This window comes from Geotrypetes seraphini, chromosome 13 (genome assembly GCF_902459505.1).
Source record: "Geotrypetes seraphini chromosome 13, aGeoSer1.1, whole genome shotgun sequence".
Taxonomy (NCBI): domain Eukaryota; kingdom Metazoa; phylum Chordata; class Amphibia; order Gymnophiona; family Dermophiidae; genus Geotrypetes; species Geotrypetes seraphini.
Window position 1 is genome coordinate 74,132,656 of NC_047096.1, and position 25,423 is coordinate 74,158,078.

The 25,423-nt window shown below is 45.4% G+C and overlaps 1 protein-coding gene across 2 annotated transcripts in view; it reads left to right on the forward strand.

Annotated features, from left to right (window-relative positions):
- Positions 1–25,423, forward strand: part of HDAC5 (histone deacetylase 5) — a 205,341-nt gene that overhangs the window by 32,888 nt on the left and 147,030 nt on the right. For both annotated transcript variants that reach the window (XM_033917883.1, XM_033917884.1), the window contains exon 2: positions 6,090–6,294. In XM_033917883.1, coding sequence (XP_033773774.1) covers positions 6,273–6,294 — 22 coding nt within the window. In that variant the 5' untranslated portion in view covers positions 6,090–6,272. The remainder of the gene's footprint in view (positions 1–6,089; positions 6,295–25,423) is intronic.

Consider the following 25,423-nt stretch of genomic DNA (forward strand, 5'->3'; position numbering starts at 1 on the left):
GCATAAGACGCACTGAGATTTCCACCCGCTTTTGGGTGGAAAAAAAGTGTGTCTTTATGGAGCGAAAAATACAGTAACAGCAAATTGAATAAAGAAGGCAAGAAAAAAAAAATAGAATGTGCTCCCCCAAAATAAAAGCTATCTTAACAAATCTTAAATGACAAGCCCTACCAAAACAAAACACAAATTAAAATTAAAATAAATAAAATAATCCTGCATTATATTTTGGTTCCAGGGTCACTGTCCGTAAGAAACAATTCTTCCGTTTCAGATTACTCCACTAATTTTAGGCGCCCTTCACAGAATCAGCCCCTTAGTGGCTCTCCTCTACAGTAGACATTGGACATGCTTGTGGCTGTCTGTACTGCTGGATGGTATTTCTGGCCTGTACATGTGCATGCACGTTCTTTAGCACAGTGACACACACCACAATCGAGGTCAGTCACCTCTCCGTGCTGGTTTTCAGTTCAGTTTCAGTGAGTCGCATCCAAAATAACGTCTTTGTAACCTTCAGACTTAACTAGTCACAACATGTTGTTCTGTTCTGTGATGTAAAAAAGAAAAAAAAAAATCCTGAAGGGCTGCCCCCAAGTCTCAAATGAACTCTGAGCTTTGTGTAGGGAGCGTGGTTAGTAGTTTCCATCTTGCTAGGTTTGAATCTGCACCTTGCCAAGTTAGCTATTTTATGAGCAGTGGGACTTCTTTTATCAGTGGTTGGTTGGGGGAGGGAAGGCAATGAGATGTGCAGCTAAAAATAAGGTTTTTGAATTGTGCTGTTGAAGAGCAAAAGCTAGAAATCTTATCAGTTTTCAGAAAAACAAGCCTAGTGAACAGTTTTGGGTTTAGTTAAACTGTGGAACCTATTGCCGGATAATGTGGTAAGAGAAATTAATGTTCCCGAGCTTAAAAAAAGGTTTGGACAAATTCCCGGAGGAAAAGTCCATAAACTGTTATTAAGGTACACCTAAGGAAAGTTGCTGTTTATCCTTGGGGTTAAGTAGCATGGCATACTTTTGGGGATCCTGCCTGGTACTCGTAGCCTAGATTAATCAGGATAGTGGGATTACTCGTGACCAGGAGAGTGGACTAGATAGACCTTTAGTCTGATCCAATATGGCAGTTCTTATGTTATCCCAGGACAAGCAGGCAGGTATTCTCACTAGTGGGTGATGTCATCCAACAGAGCCCCGATACAGACATCTTGCAAGCATGTCTTGCTTGAAGAAACTCAGAAGTTTCGAGATGCCCGCACCGCGCATGCGCCAGTGCCTTCCCGCCCGATGGTCCGGGCGTGTCTCCTCAGTTCTTTTTCTTCCGCGGAGCTGAGAAGTCTATCTTCAATTTGCGCCCATTGAATCTCTTTTTTTGCCTTCTGTTTTGCCGCGGGTTGAGTTCTTTTGGCTCTCCTGTGCATTTCTTTCTTTCTTTGATTTCTTTTTACAAAAAAAAAAAATTTTTTCCTTCCGATACCGGGTCGGCCGCGTGGCTGGGGCCTCGCGCCTTCGACCTTGTGGCGGAGCTTTTCCGGCCTATGTCCCGGCCGATTACCGGTTTTAAAAAGTGTAGCAAGTGCCAGCGCGCGATTTCGCTCACGGACCCTCATCGACACTGCTTACAGTGTCTGGGACCGGATCACTTCCCGAAATCTTCTAGTCCGTCTCGCAGACCGGCGACGGCGGACCAACTGTCCTTTTCATCGTTCCTCAGGCAGATGGCAGATGACATGGACATTACTCTCGATGCTGGGTCTCGATATTTCAAGGAGTACCTCGATACCATGCACTTGCCTCGTCCTCCGGCAGAGTCCTTGCAGCTTCCCCTGCACAAGCTCCTCGACCAGACCTTCATGCGATGCTTCGAGTCTCCTTACTCTATCCCTGCGGTCCCTGGCAAATTGGATGCGCGGTACCGCACGGTGCATCATAAAGGCTTCGAGGGTCCTCAGCTTTCTCACCAGTCCCTCCTGGTTGAATCCTCGCTCAAGCGGTCTCATCCTGGCCAGGTCTATGCTTCAGTGCTTCCGGGCCGCGAGGGCAGAACCATGGATAAGTTTGGTCGACGCATCTATCAGAATTCGATGATGACGTCTCGAGTCCTGAATTACAATTTCCACTTTGCAGCCTACTTGGAATTTTTTCTACCTGTGCTTCGGAAGTTCACACCATACATCGAGTCCCAGGCTAGGTTTGAGTTTGAGGAAGTGGTTGCTTCGCTGTCCCAACTTCGGCTTCAGTTGATGCAATCTGCCTATGATGCGTTCGAGCTCTCAGCCCGAGCGGCGGCCTGCTCGGTGGCGATGCGCCGGTTGGCCTGGTTGCGGACCATTGATATGGACCCGAATCTTCAGGACCGCCTGGCGAACGTCCCGTGTGCTGGGGCGGATCTTTTTGACGAATCCATCGAGACTGTCACGAAGAAGTTGTCTGACCACGAAAAGTCCTTCCAATCTATCCTTCGGCCTCAGCAGTCTCGACCTTCTCGCCCGCCGTTGATTTATCAGCGGCGTTATCAGACGAGGCAAACTCCACCTGCGAGGCAACCGGAGAAGCGACAGCCTCCCCAGAAGGGTCAGCCTAAGTCTCAGTCGCCTGCTGTCCCTAAAACCACTCAGCCTTTTTGACTGTCTCGTCGAGGGCATAACCAACCTCGTTCTGCCTCCCCCTGTTTTTCCCATCGGAGGGCGCCTCCATCATTTTTATCATCGCTGGGAGGCCATAACAACCGACCTCTGGGTCCTTACTATCATCAAGGAAGGATACTCTCTTCATTTCCATCGGGTCCCTCCGGACCACCCTCCAAGAGAGTATCCTTCCAACTTGACTCAGACCGCCCTTCTTCTTCAGGAAGCTCAGGCTTTGCTCCTGCTTCGTGCCGTGGAGCCGGTCCCGACGGACCAACTGAACCAGGGGTTTTACTCCCGGTACTTCCTTGTTCCGAAGAAGACGGGCGACCTGCGACCCATTTTGGACCTCAGGGTCCTCAACAAATTCCTAGTCAAAAGAGAGGTTTCGCATGCTGACACTTGCTTCTCTCTACCCCCTCCTCGAGCAGAACGACTGGTTATGCTCTCTGGATCTCAAGGAGGCCTACACTCATATTCCCATTCATCCGGCCTCTCGCAAGTTCCTCAGATTTCGGGTGGGACATCTCCATCTGCAGTACCGAGTGCTTCCATTCGGCCTGTCTTCGTCTCCCAGAGTCTTCACGAAGTGTCTGGTGGTGGTGGCCGCAGCACTCAGGAACCAGGGTCTTCAGGTATTCCCCTACCTCGACGACTGGCTGATCAAGGCTCCCTCGGCCTCAGGGGTCATTTCAGCGACCCTGTCAACGATTCTGTTCCTGCAGAGTTTGGGATTCGAGATCAACTTTCCCAAGTCTCATCTACAGCCGACCCAGTCTCTTCCCTTCATCGGGGCTGTCCTGGATACCGTACGTCTCAGAGCATTCCTTCCTCCTCAGCGCATGGATGCTCTTCTTCATCTCTGCCAGTCTGTGTCTTCTCGCCAGACCATCTCAGCGAGACACATGATGGTCCTCCTGGGCCACATGGCCTCTACAGTTCATGTGACGCCGTTTGCCAGACTCCACCTCAGAATTCCTCAGTGGACTCAGGTGTCGGATCCGTTGACTCGACACATCACAGTCACTCCTGCTCTTCGGCAATCTCTACTCTGGTGGATGACCTCTTCGAATCTATCCAGAGGTTTGCTGTTTCATTCTCCTCCCCACCAGAAGGTTCTCACAACCGATTCCTCGACCTATGCCTGGGGAGCGCATCTGGATGGGCTTCGCACTCAGGGATTCTGGACCTGTGTGGACCGACTCCATCAAATCAATCTTCTGAAGCTCAGAGCCATCTTCAATGCTCTTCAAGCTTTTCAACATCTGCTTCACGACATGGTGGTCCTCATTCGCACCGACAATCAGGTCGCCATGTATTATGTCAACAAGCAGGGGGGCACGGGCTCGGCCTCCCTCTGCCAGGAAGCTCTCAGAGTCTGGGATTGGGCGGTTCGCCACAATGCCTTCCTCAAAGCTGTCTACATTCAGGGGAGGGACAATGTCTTGGCGGACAAACTGAGTCGTCTTCTCCAGCCTCACGAATGGACACTCCATTCCAAGCCCCTTCATCAGATCTTTGCTCAGTGGGGAACGCCTCAGATAGACCTCTTTGCGGCTCCCTACAATTTCAAGCTGCCTCAGTTTTGCTCCATGATCTACGCTCCTCATCGCCTCGAGGCAGATGCTTTTCTGCTGGATTGGGGGAATCGCTTTCTGTATGCGTTTCCGCCATTCCCTCTCATTCAAAAGACTCTGGTCAAGCTGAAGTCCGACCATGCCACCATGATTCTGATAGCTCCTCAGTGGCCCAGGCAACCTTGGTTCTCCCTTCTACTTCAACTCAGCAGCAGGGAACCGTACCTACTTCCAGTGTTTCCTTCACTGCTTACTCAGCTTCAGGGGTCTCTGCTTCATCCCAACCTGCAGTCTCTCCACCTGACAGCTTGGTTCCTCTCAACGTAACTCCGCACCAGTTTTCCCAGGTGGTGAGGGATGTCTTGGAGGCTTCCAGGAAGCCTGCTACTCGTCAATGCTACTCCCAAAAATGGACTAGATTTTCTTCATGGTGTATTTCCAATTCTAAGGAGCCTCAGCGAGCCTCCCTATCCTCTGTTTTGGACTATCTTTTACATCTGTCTCAGTCTGGTCTCAAGTCGACATCTATACGAGTCCACCTGAGTGCTATTGCGGCTTTCCATCAGCCTCTACAAGGGAAACCTCTCTCTTCTCATCCTGTGGTTTCCAGATTTATGAAAGGACCTTTTCATGTCAATCCTCCTCTCAAACCGCCTCCAGTGGTTTGGGATCTAAATGTTGTCCTTTCTCAGCTTATGAAACCTCCTTTTGAGCCTCTGAGCAAGGCTCCACTAAAGTCTCTCACTTGGAAAGTGGTTTTTCTGGTGGCCCTCACATCTGCTCGCAAGGTCAGTGAGCTTCAGGCCTTGGTGGCGGACCCACCTTTCACAGTATTCCATCATGACAAGGTGGTCCTCTGCACTCACCCGAAATTCCTGCCTAAAGTGGTCTCTGAATTTCACCTCAACCAATCCATTGTGCTTCCAGTGTTCTTTCCAAAGCCTCATTCTCATCCTGGAGAATCAGCTCTTCACACTCTGGACTGTAAACGTGCTTTGGCTTTCTACTTGGATCGCACCAAACCACACAGAACTGCTCCTCAACTTTTCGTCTCCTTTGATCCAAACAAGTTGGGATGACCTGTATCGAAGCGCACCATCTCCAACTGGATGGCGGCTTGTATCTCTTTCTGCTATGCCCAGGCTGGATTACCCCTTCCCTGTAAGGTCACAGCCATGGCAGCCTCTGTAGCCTTCCTCAGATCGACACCGATTGAGGAGATTTGTAGGGCTGCCACTTGGTCCTCGGTTCATACGTTCACCTCTCATTATTGTCTGGATACTTTCTCCAGACGGGATGGGCAGTTTGGCCAAACTGTGTTACATAATTTGTTCTCCTAAGTTGCCAACTCTCCCTCCATCCCATTGAGGTTAGCTTGGAGGTCACCCACTAGTGAGAATACCTGCCTGCTTGTCCTGGGATAAAGCAATGTTACTTACCGTAACAGTTGTTATCCAGGGACAGCAGGCAGCTATTCTCACGTCCCACCCACCTCCCCTGGGTTGGCTTCTCTGCTAGCTACCTGAACTGAGGAGACACGCCCGGACCATCGGGCGGGAAGGCACTGGCGCATGCGCGGTGCGGGCATCTCGAAACTTCTGAGTTTCTTCAAGCAAGACATGCTTGCAAGATGTCCGTATCGGGGCTCTGTCGGATGACATCACCCACTAGTGAGAATAGCTGCCTGCTGTCCCTGGATAACAACTGTTACGGTAAGTAACATTGCTTTCTAACAACTGCCTTCTGGTACCTGATGTGAACAGAGTGAGTGATCATTCTTCTTCTGATGCTCCTGTGGGTGTTCTATTTGACTTGATTTCCTGTTCTTCCTCTCTCTGCTGACAGAAGTCCAGTCCTCGAAAATCAGTTCCATTATCTCCTTTGTTTTCTAGGTGTGTTGTTGTCACTTTGTAGTGAGCAATGCCTAAATCCAAGCACTACCTGTAGAGTTATACCCACGGTCACCAGCTGCTTTGCTACCACTTCAGCTCACTGAACGGAAAGGGGCTTTTGGCAGGCCCCAGTGCCCCCATCACCTCTTTGGACAGCAGCTCGCTTCCTGGAGCAGCAGCGGCATGAGCTCCCCGAACGAGTCCGGTAAGAATCTTTGGCGTCTTATGTTCTGAGCTGAGAGATTGAAAGGAGAATTTGCTGCTATGCTGTCTTGATTTGTCATAGTGAGGTGAGAGGTTGTGTTTGTGAGGGTGGTGGAGAGCAATCTCCTGCCATAGGAAACTGTAATTAGGAATAGAGAATGACACGGGGACAAATTTTCCCGTCCGTCCCTGCAGGAACTCATTCCCTGTCCTATTCCTGAAAGCTTTGTCTTAACCACACAAGTTTTGAACACTTATGATTTTAAAGTGTTTTAAGGTTTGCGCAGATGACGACAGAGCTTGCAGGAATAAAGCAGGGACAGGAAAAGAACTTGCTGGGATGGGAAAATGAGTTCCCGCAGGGACGGGGGGGGAAAAATTTGCCCCCGTGTCATACTCTTGTTAGGAACGCAGGATGCGTTATAACAGAAGCTAAAGGACAACTGGGCTGGGGAGAAATCTGGTTCCTTTAGCATAGGGGTCTCAAAGTCCCTCCTTGAGGGCCGCAATCCAGTCGGGTTTTCAGGATTTCCCCAATGAATATGCATTGAAAGCAGTGCATGCAAATAGATCTCATGCAGATTCATTGGGGAAATCCTGAAAACCCGACTGGATTGCGGCCCTCAAGGAGGGGCTTTGAGACCCCTGCTTTAGCACCTGACTTATGTGAGAAGATTATGCTCTGAAGATGGTCTCTTACGGATCCTGAAATTGCAAAAGAATTTATATTGTCACTGTTAGCACACTGCCTGCCAGCCTCCCTCCCCCACATAATTGTGAAATTGTAGCTTAAGCTTTACAATAATTCTCCTCTGCTAAACACCATACTCCTCAGGTGGTGCTAGGATTTGTAAATGGGTGTTTGCAGTGTAAAATGGTAGAGTCGCCTTTGGCCTACTTCTTCAGTGGAACTTGTAATTTGGTAACCTTAGAACATCTTTGAATTGCTTAGTTCCTGGGCGGATAAAAATCAATGATTAAAAAAACCTCCAGATTTTTAAAAATTTAAAGCAGAATTAAAAACATTCTTATTCCGGGATGCCTTTGGACAACAACTGTCCTCTTAAGGACAAAAACCTTAAAATTATTACTTTTTACCCTAACCCCCTGTGTTTTCCTTTTTTGTTTCACTTTTCTTTTACGATTGTAGTTCTTCCCCTCTTTTCCTATTGTTTAAAGTTGGTCTATATGTCTTATTAAGTGTTTTAGATTTTATCCAGTATCCTGATTTTTAATATGTTTTTATTTAAATTTTAGATTGTACACCGCTTAGAAATCTGATTAAGCGGTTAAAAAATTTTTTTTTAATAAACTTGAAACTTGTTAGTTTTTTTTCTTTTCTTTTTTTTTTAATTAAAATGCTTTTTGAGAAAAATTGTATCTAATGATAGTTTTCTATATTAGATACATTATAGTCCAAAAGTTATTCATCATGAAATATGGATTAGTTTTTAATTATGTAGCATGAGGCTGTAGATTCATTTGTTCAATTGTGATCAATTCCAGTCTATAAATAGTGGAAGGAAATAGTGGAAGGGAGAAAAAAAGCCTCAAACTTACGTAGAGCAGTGTATAAACACTATGCTCAAACAACTGCTTTCATTATTATCGTAGGCAGACCCCCCCACCACACACATATATTGCGAACTGGGTTTGAAAATGAAAACTGCCAGTCAGGTGCACAAAGCGGGATTTAACTCATGAACGGGGATTTCTTCCACTTTCAACTGCTTCATAACATTGTCACCGTTTCAGAACTCCCAACAGGAGACCTTGTTTCGCCGACACCATTGGCTTCTTCAGGGGGAAATCTTAAACAATCCTCTGTGCAGTTTACCACATCAGCTGACAACGGTATGGAGGGGGGGTGGGGTGGGGGGGGTAACAAAATTTATATCTTCGCTGCATAAGACGCACTGAGATTTCCGGTGTCAGGTCAAAAGCGCGCCGGGACAAAGGCGCGAGCAGACAACTGAGCGCAGTGCGGAGGCACGCGCCAAAGAAAAAGACTGTTTTTAGGGGCTACGACGGGGGGTGTGGGGGGGAACCCCTCCACTTTACTTTATACAGATCGCGCCGCGTTGTGGGGGGCTTGGGGGGTTGTAACCCCCCACATTTTACTGAAAACTTAACTTTTTCCCTGTTTTTAGGGAAAAAGTTACGTTTTCACTAAAATGTGGGGGGTTACAACCCCCCAAACCCCCCCACAACGCCGCCACGATCTGTATTGGGGGAGAACTGTATTCTACTTTTGCCAAATTAGATTTCTTTTGTTCTGTTCTTTTGCATTACTCTGTTCTTAATGTTAACCGAGTCGAGCTCCAAATAGGTTGATGACCCGGTTTAGTTTAGTTTATTCTATAACCCATGCATATAACTGTTACATTAAGTATTAAGTGATGTCTTAAATATAAAATGTATTTAATTTGTATTGCACTTATTGAAAATGAATAAAGAATTAAACCCCGCCCCCCCAAAAAACTGTTATGCATGCCCCTGACCCGCAGTTGTATGCTCTAGAACAGTGTCTCAAATTGTATGCCCTGAAGAAATTCTAGAATTTTCCTTTATTTTTAAAAATTCCCTTAGAATAGATGACATGTACGTCGCATACACAAGAGACTGTCAGTGTGCGAAAGGATACAATCGCCCAGACAAGTGTCATTCTTTGATGTGATTGGTCCTTGAAAACTAACGGCAATTAATTAAGTTTTAATTTTTAAAAACAGTAGTTATTCTAACTTGAGCAACAAAGCAGTCGAGGCTTTGCTACCATTTGGATCTTCTTATCTTTTCGAACTTGGATTTTCAGTTCTGACAGAAATTAAATTGGAAAAAAAAAAGAACGACTGTAAATGGTAGACGATGAAATGCATGTTAATAATAATAATGATAATAACTTTATTCTTGTATACTGCCCTGCCATAAAGTTCTGGGGCGGTTCACATCAAAGAAGATTGTGCAGTCAGTGAACATAAACAAATCGGGGAAGTACAGCGATATACTCAAGGTACAAATTTGTCAAACAAAGAAGTTTTCAACAACTTCCTAAAGGAATAGTAAGATTGTGCTTGAGGAACAAAAGTACTCAACCAGGAATTTATTTGTCCTGCCTGAAATGCAAATGTCTTTTCTAAAAATCTCTTGTAGCTTTTGGAGTTGGTTGTTTAAATAAGTGTTTGCTTGTTGACTATCAAAAACTGCATTTTGAGTTAAAACAAGTACATCCATCGCATTGATTAGCAATTATATTCTATCTATTTTAGTTACACCATTGTTACAATTTACGAGCGCCACCCGTAATCCGGCACCTCCCCCCCCGCGATCCGGCACCCTCCCCCCACGATCCAACAACCCCCCCCCCCCCCCCCCGATTGGGCACCCCCCCGCCGCTTCTTACCCTCATCTGGGCACCGGCACCGGCATGTCCTGTGCTTGGTGCCAGTGCCTGAAGATCGGCCTCCTCTTCTGCTAGGCCTTGAGCATCTGAGCATGCTCAAGGCCTGCGAGTTCACGTTCAGATTTTCTCAGATTTTCATTCACGTAAGATGTTATCTCTTTGTCTTCACTCAAAATGATGTCTTAATCTTTTTAACTGAAGAAGAGAGAGAATAGAAAGGTTTTTTTAATGGAATGTAAAGATGGCACATTTATTTCTTCATATGTACGCACACCTGTAGAATGCACTTCTGACCCTCTTCAGACCCTGTGTAAACTCTGTGACTGAAATATGAGGTGCTCCTGGTGGCAGGGGTAGGAGAAGGTTGATGGCCTCTCATGTGGATGTGTCCATGCTCTATTTAGGATATAGATCAGGCATCAACAATTTTTCATTAAATTTAGGAGCCAATAGAGGACTTCTCCCCCCTCCCCGACTCTCTCTCTCTCTCCCCCCACTCACTCCTCACTGGGGTCAATGTGAAGGTTTGGGGAGGGGTGTGGAATTCTCTCTCAGATGGCAGGAACTCATTTAAAAACTGACTTAAAAGGCTCTTTTTCCTATTTTGTATCTGTGGGCAAAGAAACTTTAGTAAATTAGTCCCTATTACTACTTATTACTATAGCACTGATAGATGTATGCAGTGCTATACATTAAAGCATTCAAGAGACAATTGCTACTCAGTATCTCTCCAAAATCTGGCAGAAGCCAGCAGTTTCCTCTTCTGAAGCGTGCTCTTAACTTTGTGACAGCATACCATTGATTGTAGTAAAGGGGCACGTACCTATTTGTTTCATGTTATTTTGCCATGTCCTGCATCCCAACAGTCTGCCTTACTCCTACTGCCCCACACTCCAGCCTTCATCCAGTCTCTCTCATGCCACCTCCCCGGTCTCTCTCGCTCATTCATACCTGCCCCTCACACCAGCTTTTCTCTCTCTCTCTCTCTCTCATACTGCCCCCACCCCAGCCTTCATCCAGTCTCTCTCATGCCATCTCCCAGGTCTCATTCGTATCCACCCCTCACACCAGCTTTTCTCTCTCATACTCCCTCCCCCCAGCCTTCATCCAGGCTCTCTTACCCCATTCCCCCCCTGTATTCTGTTGTCTTGAGCTGTGCGAAGGAAGTTGGGCATTAGGACCCAGGTTGACCATCACGTGCCTATCAGCCAGATTATACTTTGGATGTATATCTGATCCCAGTAGTAGTGGCAATGAATGATGTCTAAGAATGCTTGTATTTGTCATGCGTGCATAGACTAGCATGGGTTTGGCTGAGCCAGGCTGCTGCTCCTGGTCTTTTCAAGTGCTTGATAAGTTTGGTGGCCTGTTTTCTCTTGGTTTCCTTTTTTTTTCCCCTGCTCTCTCGCCAGTAGAGTCTGCCTTAATGGAGGTTACTGTGACAGAAGCCAAGGTGCAGGATATTCTAGCAACAAGCATCCCTTCGTGAGGGTCAGTTCAGGGCCAAAGCAGAGGAAAAGAGCCCAAGTTTGTGGTGGGAGGATTGGCTATGAATCCGTTTTGTGCTGTAAGCCACAGATGGCATCCAGCAACTCACTGTGGGGAATCCATGCCCTGGAGACCAGCATATCTGCAAGTCAGACACTAGAGCTCAGGCCTCATCTCCATCACTTTCATCTGTTCCCGGCAAACCTGCGAAGTAGCGTCTTCTGTGTAGCAACCTCGTGCCCACATTTGAATGCTGGCCCGCCTTGCAGCTGTGTCTGTTTGTCCTATACTTCTCCCCCATCCCTCTAGGTCTGCTTGGGCCAGTTACCGGAACCAGTAAGATGAAAGGGCTCCACGGTGGAGCGAATATGAAGCGGAGCAGTCTGCTGTGCAGTTTCCAGGCCGTTCTAGCAAAGGTGCGACATTGGCATTGGGTGTGAGAGACAGCTCCTGGAAGGGGTTTATGAGGTAGAATTTACCCAGCTAAGCATGTGCAGGCAGGAATGGGGTGTTTTTGATGGTCTCGGAGCCCCTCCAGTGTAAGTGGTTGTGATGTTGTGCCCAAATATGGCGGGCTAGGAAGGAGGCCCTATAGAGAGAGCAGATCTCTATTAGTCTGAAATGCAGAAAGGCAAGTTCCTAGAAGAATGTTCTTATGTTCTAAACATACCCTAAGTAGAGAAATAGGCTGCACGTGATGGAGAAAGTATTATTGGATAAGAAGGCTATTGGTATATTCTCCTTTTCATTCATATGTAAATAAATAGTTGTTTTGCCTATGGCCATAAAAAGGTGGCATTAGTTACGGCCACAAGTACAAGAGCATGAACTGTCTTAATGGCTTTGCAATGACCCAGCTTTTCCAGTTCTCGAATTCCGGCACATAACCTCTGCCGCCCTGCAGCACCTTTTTCTGATCCAGTGGTTCTCGGCCAGTGTGTCACTAAGAGCAGGGAGGTGTGTCGACAAAAATGTGACACAGCCTATGCTTTCTTTAAGAGTCACTTGTGTCTGCAGGCTAGTCAGGGAATCCCTGTACCAATCCCTATTTCTGCTTCCTCACTACTCCCAAAGATTTCGGCTGCTGCCAGTTCCATCTGTAAATGTTGCATCTGCTTCCCCCCTCCTCTGGCAGTCTCTCTGCCACAACATCCTACACCTAATCTGTGCTGCTGCCAGCCTCGGCTAGAAATGCTTCATTCTGCTCCCTCCCATCTGGCAGGAGTTACCACTGTCAGCCTGGTCCAATAGTTGAGTCCTCTGTGGCTGTGATAACTGCCATTGCTGGCTTCAGAGAAGGAGGAGATGACCTGAGGAAACATCGCTGCTTTGTCTACTATTTAACCCTATTCCAAAAATTGTGTTCGGTGCATCTGACCCCAATTTCTCACTGATAAAGTATATGAATTTTAAAACTTCAAGGAGAAAATGTTAATGTAAGAACATAAGAAGTTGCCTCCGCTGAGGTCCATCTCGCCCAGCGGTCCGCTCCTGCGGCGGCCCATCAGGCCTATTGCCTGAGCAGTGGTCCCTGACCTACCTCTACTCCTATCTGTACCCCTCAATTCCTTTATCCTCTAGGAACCTATCCAAACCTTCTTTGAAGCCCTGTAACGTGCTCCGGCCTATCACATCCTCCGAAAGCGCGTTCCATGTATCCACCACCCTCTGGGTGAAAAAGAACTTCCTGTAATAACTTTTAACCTTGGAAAAGAGAGGGTTAAGGGGGGGGGGGGGGTGTGATATGATTGAGGTCTACAAAATCCTGAGTGGTGTAGAACAGGTAAGAGTGAATCAATTTTTCACTGTTTCCAAAAGTATAAAAACCAGGGGACACTCGATGAAATTACTTGGGAATACTTTTAAAACAAATAGGAGAAAATATTTTTTTTACTCAAAGACTAGTTAAACTCTGGAACTCATTGACAGAGAAAGTGGTTACAGCGGTTAACCTAGCTAGGTTTAAAAAAGGTTTGGACAAGTTCTTGGAGGAAAAGTCCATAGTCTGCTATTGAGACAGACATGGGAGAAACCACTGTTTGCCCTGGGATAGGTACAGTAGTATGGAATTTTGCTAATATTTGGGTTTCTGCCAGGGACTTGTGACCTAGTTTGACCACTGTCGGAAACAGGATGTTGGGGTGTCAAACTCAGGCTTGCAGGCCAAATATGGCCCACAGTGTAATTATATTTGGCCCGCAAGAAAATACCAAATATCAACTAGAGCTGGCCTGCCAGTAGATAGGTTTTTTAACCCAATTGGCTCACTTCCCCATTAGGCACGTCATCACGTTTGACGTTTTTACAAGTTCTCCGGCTCTCTTCACAGTCACACACTGTGTCGCAATAGCACCGGACTCTTCTGCAATTGCTTTTATGGTATGTATTGATTTTTTTCAACATTTTTTCTTCTTTTTAATCCCTTGTTGTATATAGTTTTTCGATCACGTTCTAATTTTGGCGTTTTGTTTACGGGTACTCATTCTTTTCCGGTGCTAGTGTTTTTCCATATTCTTATTCGTTTTCTCTGCTTCACGTAATGGTTTTTATTATGATTATATATTTACATTTTTTCAAACATATGTTGCTAATTCACATGGTATTTTATATCGTCCCTTTTTGGTTTTAATCCCTTTGTAGTTTTCCCATTTGAAGTTAGGTTTTACTATTTTACTTCAATCATGGGCTAGTTGTACCTTGCATCATTGTATTTTAAATATATCGTTTTTCTTAATATATTGTTTTTTAAACATATTGGGACTCATAATAAAAAAAACAACAACATTCAAAACGTGACTTAAATCAGTACTTGGACGATGAAAAGGACACCATATGCCTAAGGCCCCGCCCATAGGAGGAGCCTAAGGCAATTGGGCCAATTCCGGTTGCATCACCCCCATCACAGTGATGTACCTTAGAGAGCGACAAAATTTTGGTTTTGTTTTTGGGACTGTAACCAACCTGAAATCTGGGTTCAGGTTTTGGAATTCTCGGCTGAAACTGAAACTGCCCCTACCTTTAGGAAACTCTGGTGGTCTAGTGGAATTTTCAAGGGCAGGAATGAACCCCATTCATTCTTGCTCTGTGCCACTGCTTCAGTGGAAATAGCTGCTGAGATTACCGTGGGAGGTTCCGGCAGCCATTTTGTGGTTAGAGCCAGCAAGGGTAGGGGACTCGCTTCTGTTCGTTCCAACTGCAAAATGGCTTATGGGACCTCCTATGGGTAGTCTTGTCAGCCATTTCCATTGAAGCAGCGCACGAGGCAGGAATGAGTGGGGTTTGTTCCAGCACCTGAAGAGACCACTAGACACTAGTGATTCTTAAGATAGGCAGGGCCTACCTGTGACTGGCGGAATGTGGGTATTTTTGTTTACAGTTATAATTTCTGCCGAAACTGAGCGGCCAATTTCAGTTGCAGATTTGGTTTTGACAGAAGCCAAAAATTCTGGTATCAGTTGGGCTCTAATGTACCTTTGTCCTTCCCTGCAGCACTGTTTACTTATTTCCATGCCGACACGCAGAAAGCTCTGCTCGTATACCGCTGTTTGCCCTGCAGCATCCCTTGCAGTTCTATACTATAACTCCTCATTCCTGTGCTCAGTTTTTGTAACAATGAATTTCATTTTTTTCCTAGTTTAATGGGTTCATGTTGTGTATCCTCATTGTCCTGACATTAAATCATGTTTCTGAGGAGACAGAAGTTAGTTGTTTATATACCGCTTATTTCTCAGCTATGGAAATGTTTTCCTTTAGGGTGGGGAAATAGCCTTCATTTTGTCTGCTTGGCTCTGAAAGGGCTCTTCAGGCGACTGTTCAAGAGTTCCCTTTCAGTATAGAGAAGTGAGAGTCCTGAACAAAACCAAAAAAAGCTGGCGCCAGAGCTTGAAGCATTTCCATGGTGATCGTACAAGGTTGGGAGAGATGTTGACAGTGGAGGGAACTTAGCTGTTTCTGACGTGTATATAAAGGGGAATTCAATTTTTTATCCTAAAACATATGTTTGTGTCCTTACCCTCTGTAACATTGTGCAGGGGTAAAATGCATCTGGAACGATTCCTCATGATGGAAGGAGTTTTTTTGAGGATACGTTTCATGGAGGCTATGTAGTACTCCTCGCTCACCAGAAGGAGGAGATGATGCTCTAATTTACTTTTTCAGAAAGCTGAATGGTTTGAGATCTTATGATTTCAGAGTAATGTAATGTAGGTGGGAAAAATGTTTTTATTTGTTGTAATTGGCTACCTGAAAATTGTGCTATCCCTCAGTGCAGATAAAAGTCCGCTTGGTATAATCAAGAAGGGTATTACAACCAGAACGAAAGAAGTTATCCTGCCGCTGTATCGGACAATGGTGCGTCCGCATCTAGAGTACTGCGTCCAATATTGGTCACCGTACCGTAAGAAGGATATGGCGTTACTCGAGAGGGTTCAGAGGAGAGCGACACGTCTGATTAAGGGGATGGAAAACCTTTCATACGCTGAGAGATTGGAAAAACTGGATCTCTTTTCCCTGGAGAAGAGGAGACTTAGAGGGGATATGATAGAGACTTATAAGATCATAAAGGGCATAGAGAGAGTAGAGAGGGACAGATTCTTCAAACTTTCAGAAAATAAAAGAACAAGAGGGCATTCGGAAAAGTTAAAAGGGGACAGATTCAAAACGAATGCTAGGAAGTTCTTCTTTACCCAACGTGTGGTGGATACCTGGAATGCGCTTCCAGAGGACGTTATAGGGCAGAGTACGGTACTGGGGTTCAAGAAAGGATTGGACAATTTCCTGCTGGAAAAGGGGATAGAGGGGGATAGAGGATTACTGCACAGGTCCTGGACCTGTTGGGCCGCCGCGTGAGCGGACTTCTGGGCGTGATGGACCTCAGGTCTGACCCAGCGGAGGCATGTCTGAATCCACCCAAACTTTTACTTGTGAAAATCCATACAGAGTTTGCAGGTGTAGAGTCTTCTGGTGTGCTTTTTAGCTGTGGTCCTCCCTCTCCCATTTCCCTCTTTTATTTCTATTTTTATCTCGATGTATTGATTAATCTTTCCTTCCCATCCTTTCCTAATGTATCATGCATTTTTATTATTATTTTTTTTTAGTTTAGATAAGTTTTTATCCTTCTTTTAATTTTTACTACATATTATTGTAAACCGTTTAGATACCTGTATGATAAACGGTATATCAAAAATAAAGAAACTTGAAACTTGGTGTTAGGTTGAGTTCTTTGCTGTCTGTCTCTTATTTTTCACAGGCTCCGTTTATGACTACAAATTGAACTCGACTTGGTAATATTAGTCGTTATCTGTGAACAGTAGTGCTTTTCATTGGATTCTCAGTGTATATCAGCATTTCAGAACAGTACATGCATCCGTCGCCTTGCTGATATATGGGGAGAACAGAGGAAAAGCCATTAGTCAGGTTACTGCACTTCCCAACCACTGGCTCTGGATCTGAACTTTTACCTTGGATTTGTGAATTCCTTTCTCCTTTTCTTTTCTTTTTTTTTAAATTATCAATTTTATTAAGGAATCAAAAGAGAATGGACATGATAAAAACTGGTACAAGCCACAGTAATGATATAAAATGATACAACCCCCCCTTCCACAGTTACAAAAGAAGCCATTGAACAACAATAAAAATACTAAACAAGTTCCTGGAAGGGTTTGAGCAGAGTGTTGCTGCCTTTATTGGTATACTAGTCATTAAGCCCGTTACATTAACGGGTGCTAGAATATGTCTATCTGTCTTTCTTTCTTTCTATGTCTCTCTCTGCCCCTGTCTCTTTCTTCCTTTCTTTGTCTCTCCCTCTCACTGTCTGTCTGTCTTTCTTTCTGTCTGTCTCTCTCCCTGACCCCCTTTGTCTGTCTGTGTTTATTTCTTTCTGTCTCTCTCCCTGCCTGCTGTCTTTCATTCTCGTACACTGCCTGCCTGGCCCTCTTTTGTCTCCCCCCCAAAGCAAACCAAGATTGCTCCCTGGCCCCCTTTCCCTTCCCCCCTCCCCCACTTCCCTGTGCAGCAACAGCAGCATTCCCCTCCTTCTCTGTGTAGCAGCAACAGCATTCCCCCCCTTCCCTGTACAGCAGCATTCCCCCTTCCCAGTACAGCAGCATTCCCCCACACTTCCCTGTATAGAAGCAGCATTATCTCCTTCCCTGAACAGCAACATTCCCCCCTTTCCCTGTGTAGCAGCAGCAATTCCCCCCCTTCCCTGTGCACCCACCCCTTGCCTGCTCCCCCTGTTCCCTTCCCCCATCCATCAGCATTCATTTCCTGCTCCCCCTGTGCATAAGCTCTACTTGCCTCAAAGAAAAGCGCTGCACCGCGCTGTTGCTGGCCTTGGTGTCTTCTCTACACTGCGGCCAACCCTAGCGGAAACAGGAAGTTGTGAAAGGGCGGGCCGCAGTGGAGAGAAGATAGTGAGGCCAGTGGTTAAACGCTGTGAGTAGGCGAGAGGGAGGAGGGGGAAAAATAGATGGCGGCAGGGGAGTTGGAGGTCGGGGCGCGTGCGGCAAGCCGCCACTTGCGCCTGAAGATTTTAAAAGCTCCCCTGGATCGGTCTGCCCAGCTCCTTACCTTAGTTGAAAGACGCGGTGGCGGCGCCTCTTCGCAGGAGCAGGGCAGACCAAAGAACAGCACGGCCGACAGCCGCCGTGTCCGACATCCGCCTCGGGGGAGGAGAGAGAGTGTTTCGCGCGCATGCGCACTCCTATCTGAGGTGCCCTATAGCGCACGGAAAACGGAACACGCGATGGGAGTGCACATGCGCGGCTTAGCCTTTTATTATATTAGATTATATATGGCATTGATCAGGCATATTGAGCAGAAGGAAACTTGTGGGTTTATGTTGCTGTGTCAGAATTGGCCCCAGAAATTGTCTGAAGTGTAATATGAGGTTGGAGGGAATCTGCTGAAGCTGTGACTTGAGTGGGAAGGCTGGTGGAGTGAGTGCACAGTATCCCCATCTCTTTAGTAGCTGGCTAGTGGAAGTATGCTGTGTGTTTAGAGTGAGGAGCTTTTCTCATTCCAGCAGCCTGGGCACTGTTTTGGGCCTGGAATCAGCCTTCCAAGAACAAAGAACTTGCTGTGAAAACTTCTGTAACAAATTTATGCAAAAGAACAAGGGGCACTGGGATCAGTCCCCCCCTCCCCCATTTAAATTCTTAATTTCAGCCCAGAAAAGACCATCTGTTTCCTTTCCTTTATCTCTATGATTTTGGTAGCCCTTATTTTAAATTCTGGTAGGTTCCAGATGTAATGTAAGGCAGCACTAGCTCAGGCTGTCTAGGCAAGTGTGTTCAGTTCTCTTAGAATAATAATTTACACGGCCCCTTTCCCCTTTGGAAAGTCTCCCTGCAGACACTGGTTCCCCTGCAAGTTGAGATTAAATCCTTCCATGCCACACTAATTTCAGTCCCCAAATGACTGGTAGCTGCCTCCTTTCCTGTGAGTTCTGCGGTGTCAGGTCAAAAGTGCGCCGGGACAAAGGCGCGCGCAGACAATTGAGCGCAGCGCGGAGGTGCGCGCCGCAGAAAATTACTGTTTTTAGGGCTCCGACGGGGGGGGCGTGGGAGGGGAACCCCCCTCCCACTTTACTTAATAGAGATCGCGCCGCGTTGTGGGGGCGTTGTGGGGGTTTGGGGGGTTGTAACCCCCCACATTTTACTGAAAACTTCACTTTTTCCCTGTTTTTAGGGAAAAAGTTAAGTTTACAGTAAAATGTGGAGGGTTACAACCCCCCAAACCCCCCACAACGCCAGCGCAATCTCTATTAAGTAAACTGGGGGGGGGGCTCTCCAGCAAAACCCCCCGTCGGAGCCCCTAAAAACTGTAATTTTCTTCGGCTCGTGCCTCCGTCTTGCGCTCAGTTTTTGGCGCGCGCCTTTGTCTTTCGCGGGGTTGTCTATGAACCGAGTTCTGCGTTGCAATGGAACCCCAGATTATAGTCAGCTTCTTGCATGTCTATCCATTAGATGGTCTCTACTCATAGAGATGATAAAACATCAAAACCGTAAATACAGTGTATCCCTTTAAATTTCTGTTCCATTGCAACGCAGAACTCACAGGAAAGGAGGCAGCTACCAGTCATATGGGGACTGAAATTAGCATGGAAGGATTTCATGGGTAGACATGCAAGAAGCTGACTATAATCTGGGGTTTCCATCTGTTGCTCAAAAGGTGCTGATGGAATTGTGCTGTAGCAGGTTTTCTGTGTCTTTTCAATAGGATCTGAAGACCCAACAAGCAATGGATAACAGTATATTTAGGGGGTCTTTTACGAAGGCGGGCTAACCGATTTAGCGCGCGCTAAATGCTAACGGGTCCATAGAATATAATGGGCGCATTAGCATTTAGCGCGCCTTAGTAAAAGACCCCCCCTTATTTATTTATTTAATTTGTTTTCTCCCCAAAGAGCTCAGAATGGATTATAGGTTACCATATATAGTATACAGTTAAAAGGTTACAATTTGCCATAGTTACAGTACAAATTATTTTGATACAAGTTTTAAGAACATAAGGTCCATCATGCCCAACAGTCCGCTCACGCGGCGGACCAACAGGTCCAGGACTTGACGGACAAACTCAGGTAATTTATTCCAAGCATAGGGGGCAGCTAGATGAAAGGAACGAAGTCTGGAATTGGCAGTGGAGGAGAAGGATAACTATAGGAGCCACATAAATGTTAGTGCTGGTTGCACTCGGATAGGTGGCTTGTTTGGTTCTACCTTGTTTATGCTATGTTTCCATTGATTTAATTATTAGTTCTGGTTGTAGAGCAGAAAAGATTTGAATTGTTGGGGAGATCCCTGTGCCCTCCTTATTTTTCTTCTTATGGGGGTATCCATTGCTTTGGTACGAACTGAGGCACTGCCCAGTGACACAAGGAGGTGGAGTTGAAAAATGTAGATGATTTCTTCAAGCTGTATTTATTGACTGGATCATTATACAATTGTACCTGCTACTTTTTTAAGTATTCTGCTGAAACTGTGAGGTTTCTTACTAAAGATTGTAAAGCAAAGTGTTTTGAGAGCCATCTGACTTTGTTTAGCAATCTAAAAAACAGCAAACTCGCACTGCTAATTCACCGAACTCGGCCTTCTGAACAGATGATCTACTGAACAACGTATAAAACATTTCTAAGTAATGTTTCACTCTCAGCCATGAAAGGTATGTATTTGCAAGCATCTTCTGTATCTAAATCTTTGCGATGAGCTATGCAGTGTTGCTCTATCATATGTGGAATGTTACAATGAAGACCTGCAGCAACACAGTTGTTCTTCCCTATCATAACCGACACATCATCGGAAGTAATCTTCACCATTTTCTTCATATTCAGCTTTTTTATTGCTGATACTATTGAAGTACTATCACGTGTAGTCAAACGTAGTTCCAGCAAATACCGTCTTGTAAAACATTATTGTCATGAAGCCAAAAACTCTGAATATACAGTAAGAGAAGTGTTTTTGTTACTGATATGTCAGTTCTCTTGTCTGCCACGAGCATATGGAAACTAGCTCTGCTCAGTTCACTCGTGATACTGTGCTTCCAAGTTTATTTACAGTTTGATATACCGACCATCAAACAAATACCTGGACGGTTTACAATGGCTAAAATGAGAGTTTAAATAAAAATGCAATAATAAAAATAAAAATAGGGGAACATAAAAACCAGACAAAGGCAAAGATATGGACAAAGTAGGTACAATAGGCCCTGGGGGAGGGGAAGATTAGAAATTACACCAAAGTCACAATAAAAATGAAAGGGAGGTGGGAAGGGAGATAACAATGCACTCTACAGATTGAAATGCATAGTTTTTGCTGCACCAACTTTCAGGGATTGGCATATATTTTGCCATGTGGCTGTGTATATCTTACACAGCGAGCAGAGAAGTATTTGTATTTATAGCCAAGACTAAGGGCTCCTTTTGCTACGAAATTACCCTGCGCTAAACTGTGTGGTACGCTTCTAGAATAACACCAGCTCAGTGCTGACATTAAGGTCTGGTGTGCGCCATTCCGCGTGTTAAGGCCTTAACGCACCTTAGTAAAAGGAGCCCTAAGGTTATCAATCAAGATTCTTATCTGGTCAGCTTTTGTTCTCTTATTCTGCATATTTCTCGGTCACCGGCACTTTCTGTGAGCGCTTGCAGCAGACTTCCTGACTGTCGATGCCGAAGTTTTGCCACACAATCAGTATACACCTTCTGTCTGATATTTTTATTTTTGAAATAATTTATATTCCGCATATCCTACAATTCTGTGCGGATCACAAATTATTCAGGTACTCAAGCATTATTCCCTAACTGTCCTGACGGGCTCCCACTCTATCTAATGTACCTGGGGCAATGGGGATTAACATAGAAATAGACGGCAGATAAGGGCCACGGCCCATCTAGTCTGCCCACCTTAATGTCCCTCCCCTACCTTTGCCCTGTGAATAGATCCCATGTGCCGATCCCATTTGGCCTTAAAATCAGGCACGCTGCTGGCCTCAATCACCTGTAGTGGAAGACTATTCCAGCGATCAACCACTCTTTCAGTGAAAAAGAATTTCCTGGTGTCACCTCGTAGTTTCCCGCCCCTGATTTTCAACGGATGCCCTCTTGTTGTCGTGGGACCCTTGAAAAAGAAGATATTTTCCTCCGCCTCGATGCGGCCCGTAAGATACTTGAACGTCTCGATCATGTCCCCCCTCTCTCTGCGCTCCTCGAGCGAGTATAGCTGTAATTTGTCAAGCCGTTTTTCGTATGGTAGATCCTTGAGTCCCGAGACCATCCGGGTGGCCATTCTTTGCACCGACTCCAGTCTCAGCACATCCTTGCGATCAAGCGGCCTCCAGAATTGCACACAGTATTCCAGGTGGGGCCTCACCATGGATCTATACAATGGCATAATGACTTCCGCCTTACGACTGACGAAACCCCTTCGTATGCAGCCCATGATTTGTCTTGCCTTGGACGAAGCCTGCTCCACTTGATTGGCAGACTTCATGTCCTCACTGACGATTACCCCCAAGTCTCGTTCTGCTACCGTTTTTGCTAGGATCTCGCCATTAAGGGTATAAGACTTGCATGGATTCTGGCTGCCCAGGTGCATAACTTTGCATTTTTTGGCATTGAAGTTGAGTTGCCATGTCCTAGACCATCGCTCCAGTAGGAGTAGGTCGTGCATCATGTTGTCGGGCACTGAATCTTCGTCTGTTGTGCATTTGCCCACTACATTACTCAGTTTGGCGTCAGTGGCGTTAAGTGACTTGCCAGGAATTCAAACCCACAACCTTAGTGTGCCGAGGCTGTAGCTCTAACCACTGCACCACACACTCCCATGTCTTTTAAGATAATCAAGCTTCCAATGTTCCTTTCTTTTCCCAGTACAGAAATTACCTGCTTCATTAGCTTTGAAACTGTTTTTACAAATGACACCATCATTGCTGTCACAGTACATAAAAATGTCAGCCTCACTTTCACCTCTGACCCAGAATTTGGTAGTTCTGTGTTTGTGAATTCATTAAACCACTCAGTTTTAAAGAGGTGTTGTCATGGACTGTTCATTTAAGAGATATTTAGACATAACATCCTTGGAAAAAAACATACCAACCACGGGAAATATTGCATAAGGAATATGAATATGTTTATGAATAAATCAGAGACTTACCAAATTCTAATAAAATGTGATCATGCACTCATGTGGCAGGCACTTTCAACACCGGCGGCGCACGGGTAAGGACAGGGACGGTCAGTGGGGGGAGGAGGCGATTGTGAAGGGAGGGAGCAGCGCCGGTGGCCTCGGGGAAGCAACAAAGCCGGTTCCCGGGGTCGGGGGCTCGCAAATTGAGTCGATGCTCGGTTTGCGAGTTACAGTTTGCTCAAGTGTTATGCTATTTTTGCAAAACACTCGCAAATTGCGTTACTCGCAAACCGAGGTTTGACTGTACTTCCTTTTGCAATGGAAGGGCAGTATAGTTTAAGACATCATTATTTTATATTGTGGGACTCTTCCTTTCCCATTTGGACACACACACCACACACATACATATACATCACTGTGACACACCAGTGATGATCCAAAACTGTGCGTCGTAAGTATCTTTGCTTGTATATTGATGATGTCGGAAAGTGGGGATATTTTTATTTTAGTCTTCGGAATCTGGGCGCCCTCCAAATTTTCTGAAAACATCTAAAAACTTGGCTATTCTCAAAAATGTAATATTTACTCCCCTTTATCATACTAAGCCCCTCTAAACTTTCTCTATACTGTCCTGTATCCCTCTCTGGAGTTCCTTTTCCGTACCATTCCCTGTAAACCGTGCCGAGCTCTACGAGTGTGGAGATGATGCGGTATACAAACTTAAGGTTTAGTTTAGTTTAGTCTTAAGGTGTCTGAATAGGTTAAATAAACATACTGTGAATGCATTATAGTAAATAAAGGCTACCAGTCATCCGGCTTCAATTTTCTGAAATAAATTTTTGCTAAAATTGGATTAATAATGTCTAAACAAGCTTCTATTAATTTAATTAGAAAAGGGGCAGAGAAGGGTGACAAAAATGATAAAAAGGATGGGGACGATTTTGAGAAGAGGTGGCTCAGAGGAGGTATGATAGAGGTCTATAAAAAACTAAGTGGAGTGGAATGGGTTGTTGTGAATCGCTTGTTTACTTTTTCTAAAAATATTAGGACTAGGAAGCATACGATGAAGCTTCTAAGTAGTAAATTTAAAGCAAACTGGAGAAAATTTTGCTTCACTCAGTGGGTAATTAAACTCTTGAATTTGTTGCCAGAGAATGTGGTAAAAGCAATTAGCTTAGCAGGGTTTTAAAAAGGTTTGGATAATTTCCTAAAACAGAAGTGCGTAAGCTATTTTTAAGATGGGACTTGGGGAAATCCACTGCTTATTCCTAGGATAAGCAGCATAAAAGCTGTTTTACTCCTTGCATTTTGCCAGGTACTTGTGACCTGGGTTGGCCACTGTTGGAAACAGGATCCTGGGCGTGATGGATCTCTGGTCTGTCTCAGTATGGCAACTGTTCTTATAGCCTTTGCACATAAAAGACCTGGAGAAATAAGAAGAGCAGGCTGAGAACCAAGGCAACATGGTTGCCACAGGTACAGACTGAATGTGAGCCCTCCAGCAACAGAAAAATACCAATCGTACTTGAATATATACCATTTCAATAGCTTTTGGTTTGCAGGTCGTGTATATAAAAAATTAACTTTATTTGAGAACAGCATCCCAGGAGTGAGAACCAAGGACATCGTGGACAAAATTGGGACGATCCTGGAAGGAGCGGAGACGGAAGAGACTCCAGTAATGATCCAAATCGGGACAAATGATGTCAGCAAGAGAGACTATAGAAGAAGCACGCTGATAGAACAGTTCAAGATTCTGGGTAGGAAGTTGAAGATGAGGATTCAGAAGATAGCGTTCTCAGAGATCCTACCGGTACCGAGGGCAGATGTGAAAAGGCAGGAGGAACTACAATCAATAAATGTGTGGATGAGGAGATGGTGTGAGGAAGAAGGATTCCACTTCGTGAGGAACTGGACAACGTTCTGGGGCAAGAGCAAGCTCTACAGGAGAGATGGACTGCACATGAGCGCGGCGGGAACCAGACTTCTAGCAAACAATGTCAAGAGAGGAATAGAACAGGCTTTAAACTAAGAGGAAGGGGAAAGCTGACAGTCGACCTAGCGTCGATGATTCGGAAGAAGGTATCCTGTGAAGATACTAAGGGGAAAAAAGGCTGAGAAGAAACAAGGGACAAATTACAGGAGTCAACTAACCCAGAAGAGGAGGTTAGAGAGATTGTAGCAAAAGAGAAGACACTAAAAACCGAAGCACAGGGAAAGGAAATGAAGACAACAAAATGCCAGGATCTAAATTGCATATATACTAATGCAAGGAGCCTAAGAAACAAAATGGGGGAACTAGAAGCCATGGCCAAAGCAGAGGACATAGACATCATTGGAATCTCTGAAACATGGTGGAATGAGGAAAGCAAATGGGATACAGCACTGCCGGAGTACAAGCTCTATCACCAGGAGGTGGAATAGCCCTATACATAAATGAAAGCATATAATTGACAAGAATGGACACAGCGGAGACGACCAACAAGCTTGAATCGCTATGGGTTAAAATACCGGATAGGAAAGGACATGAAATAAAGGTGGGCCTATACTATTGTCCACCTGGGCAAACCGGAGATATCGATAAAGAAATGGAAGCTAAGATGAAGCGAGAATGCAAAAGG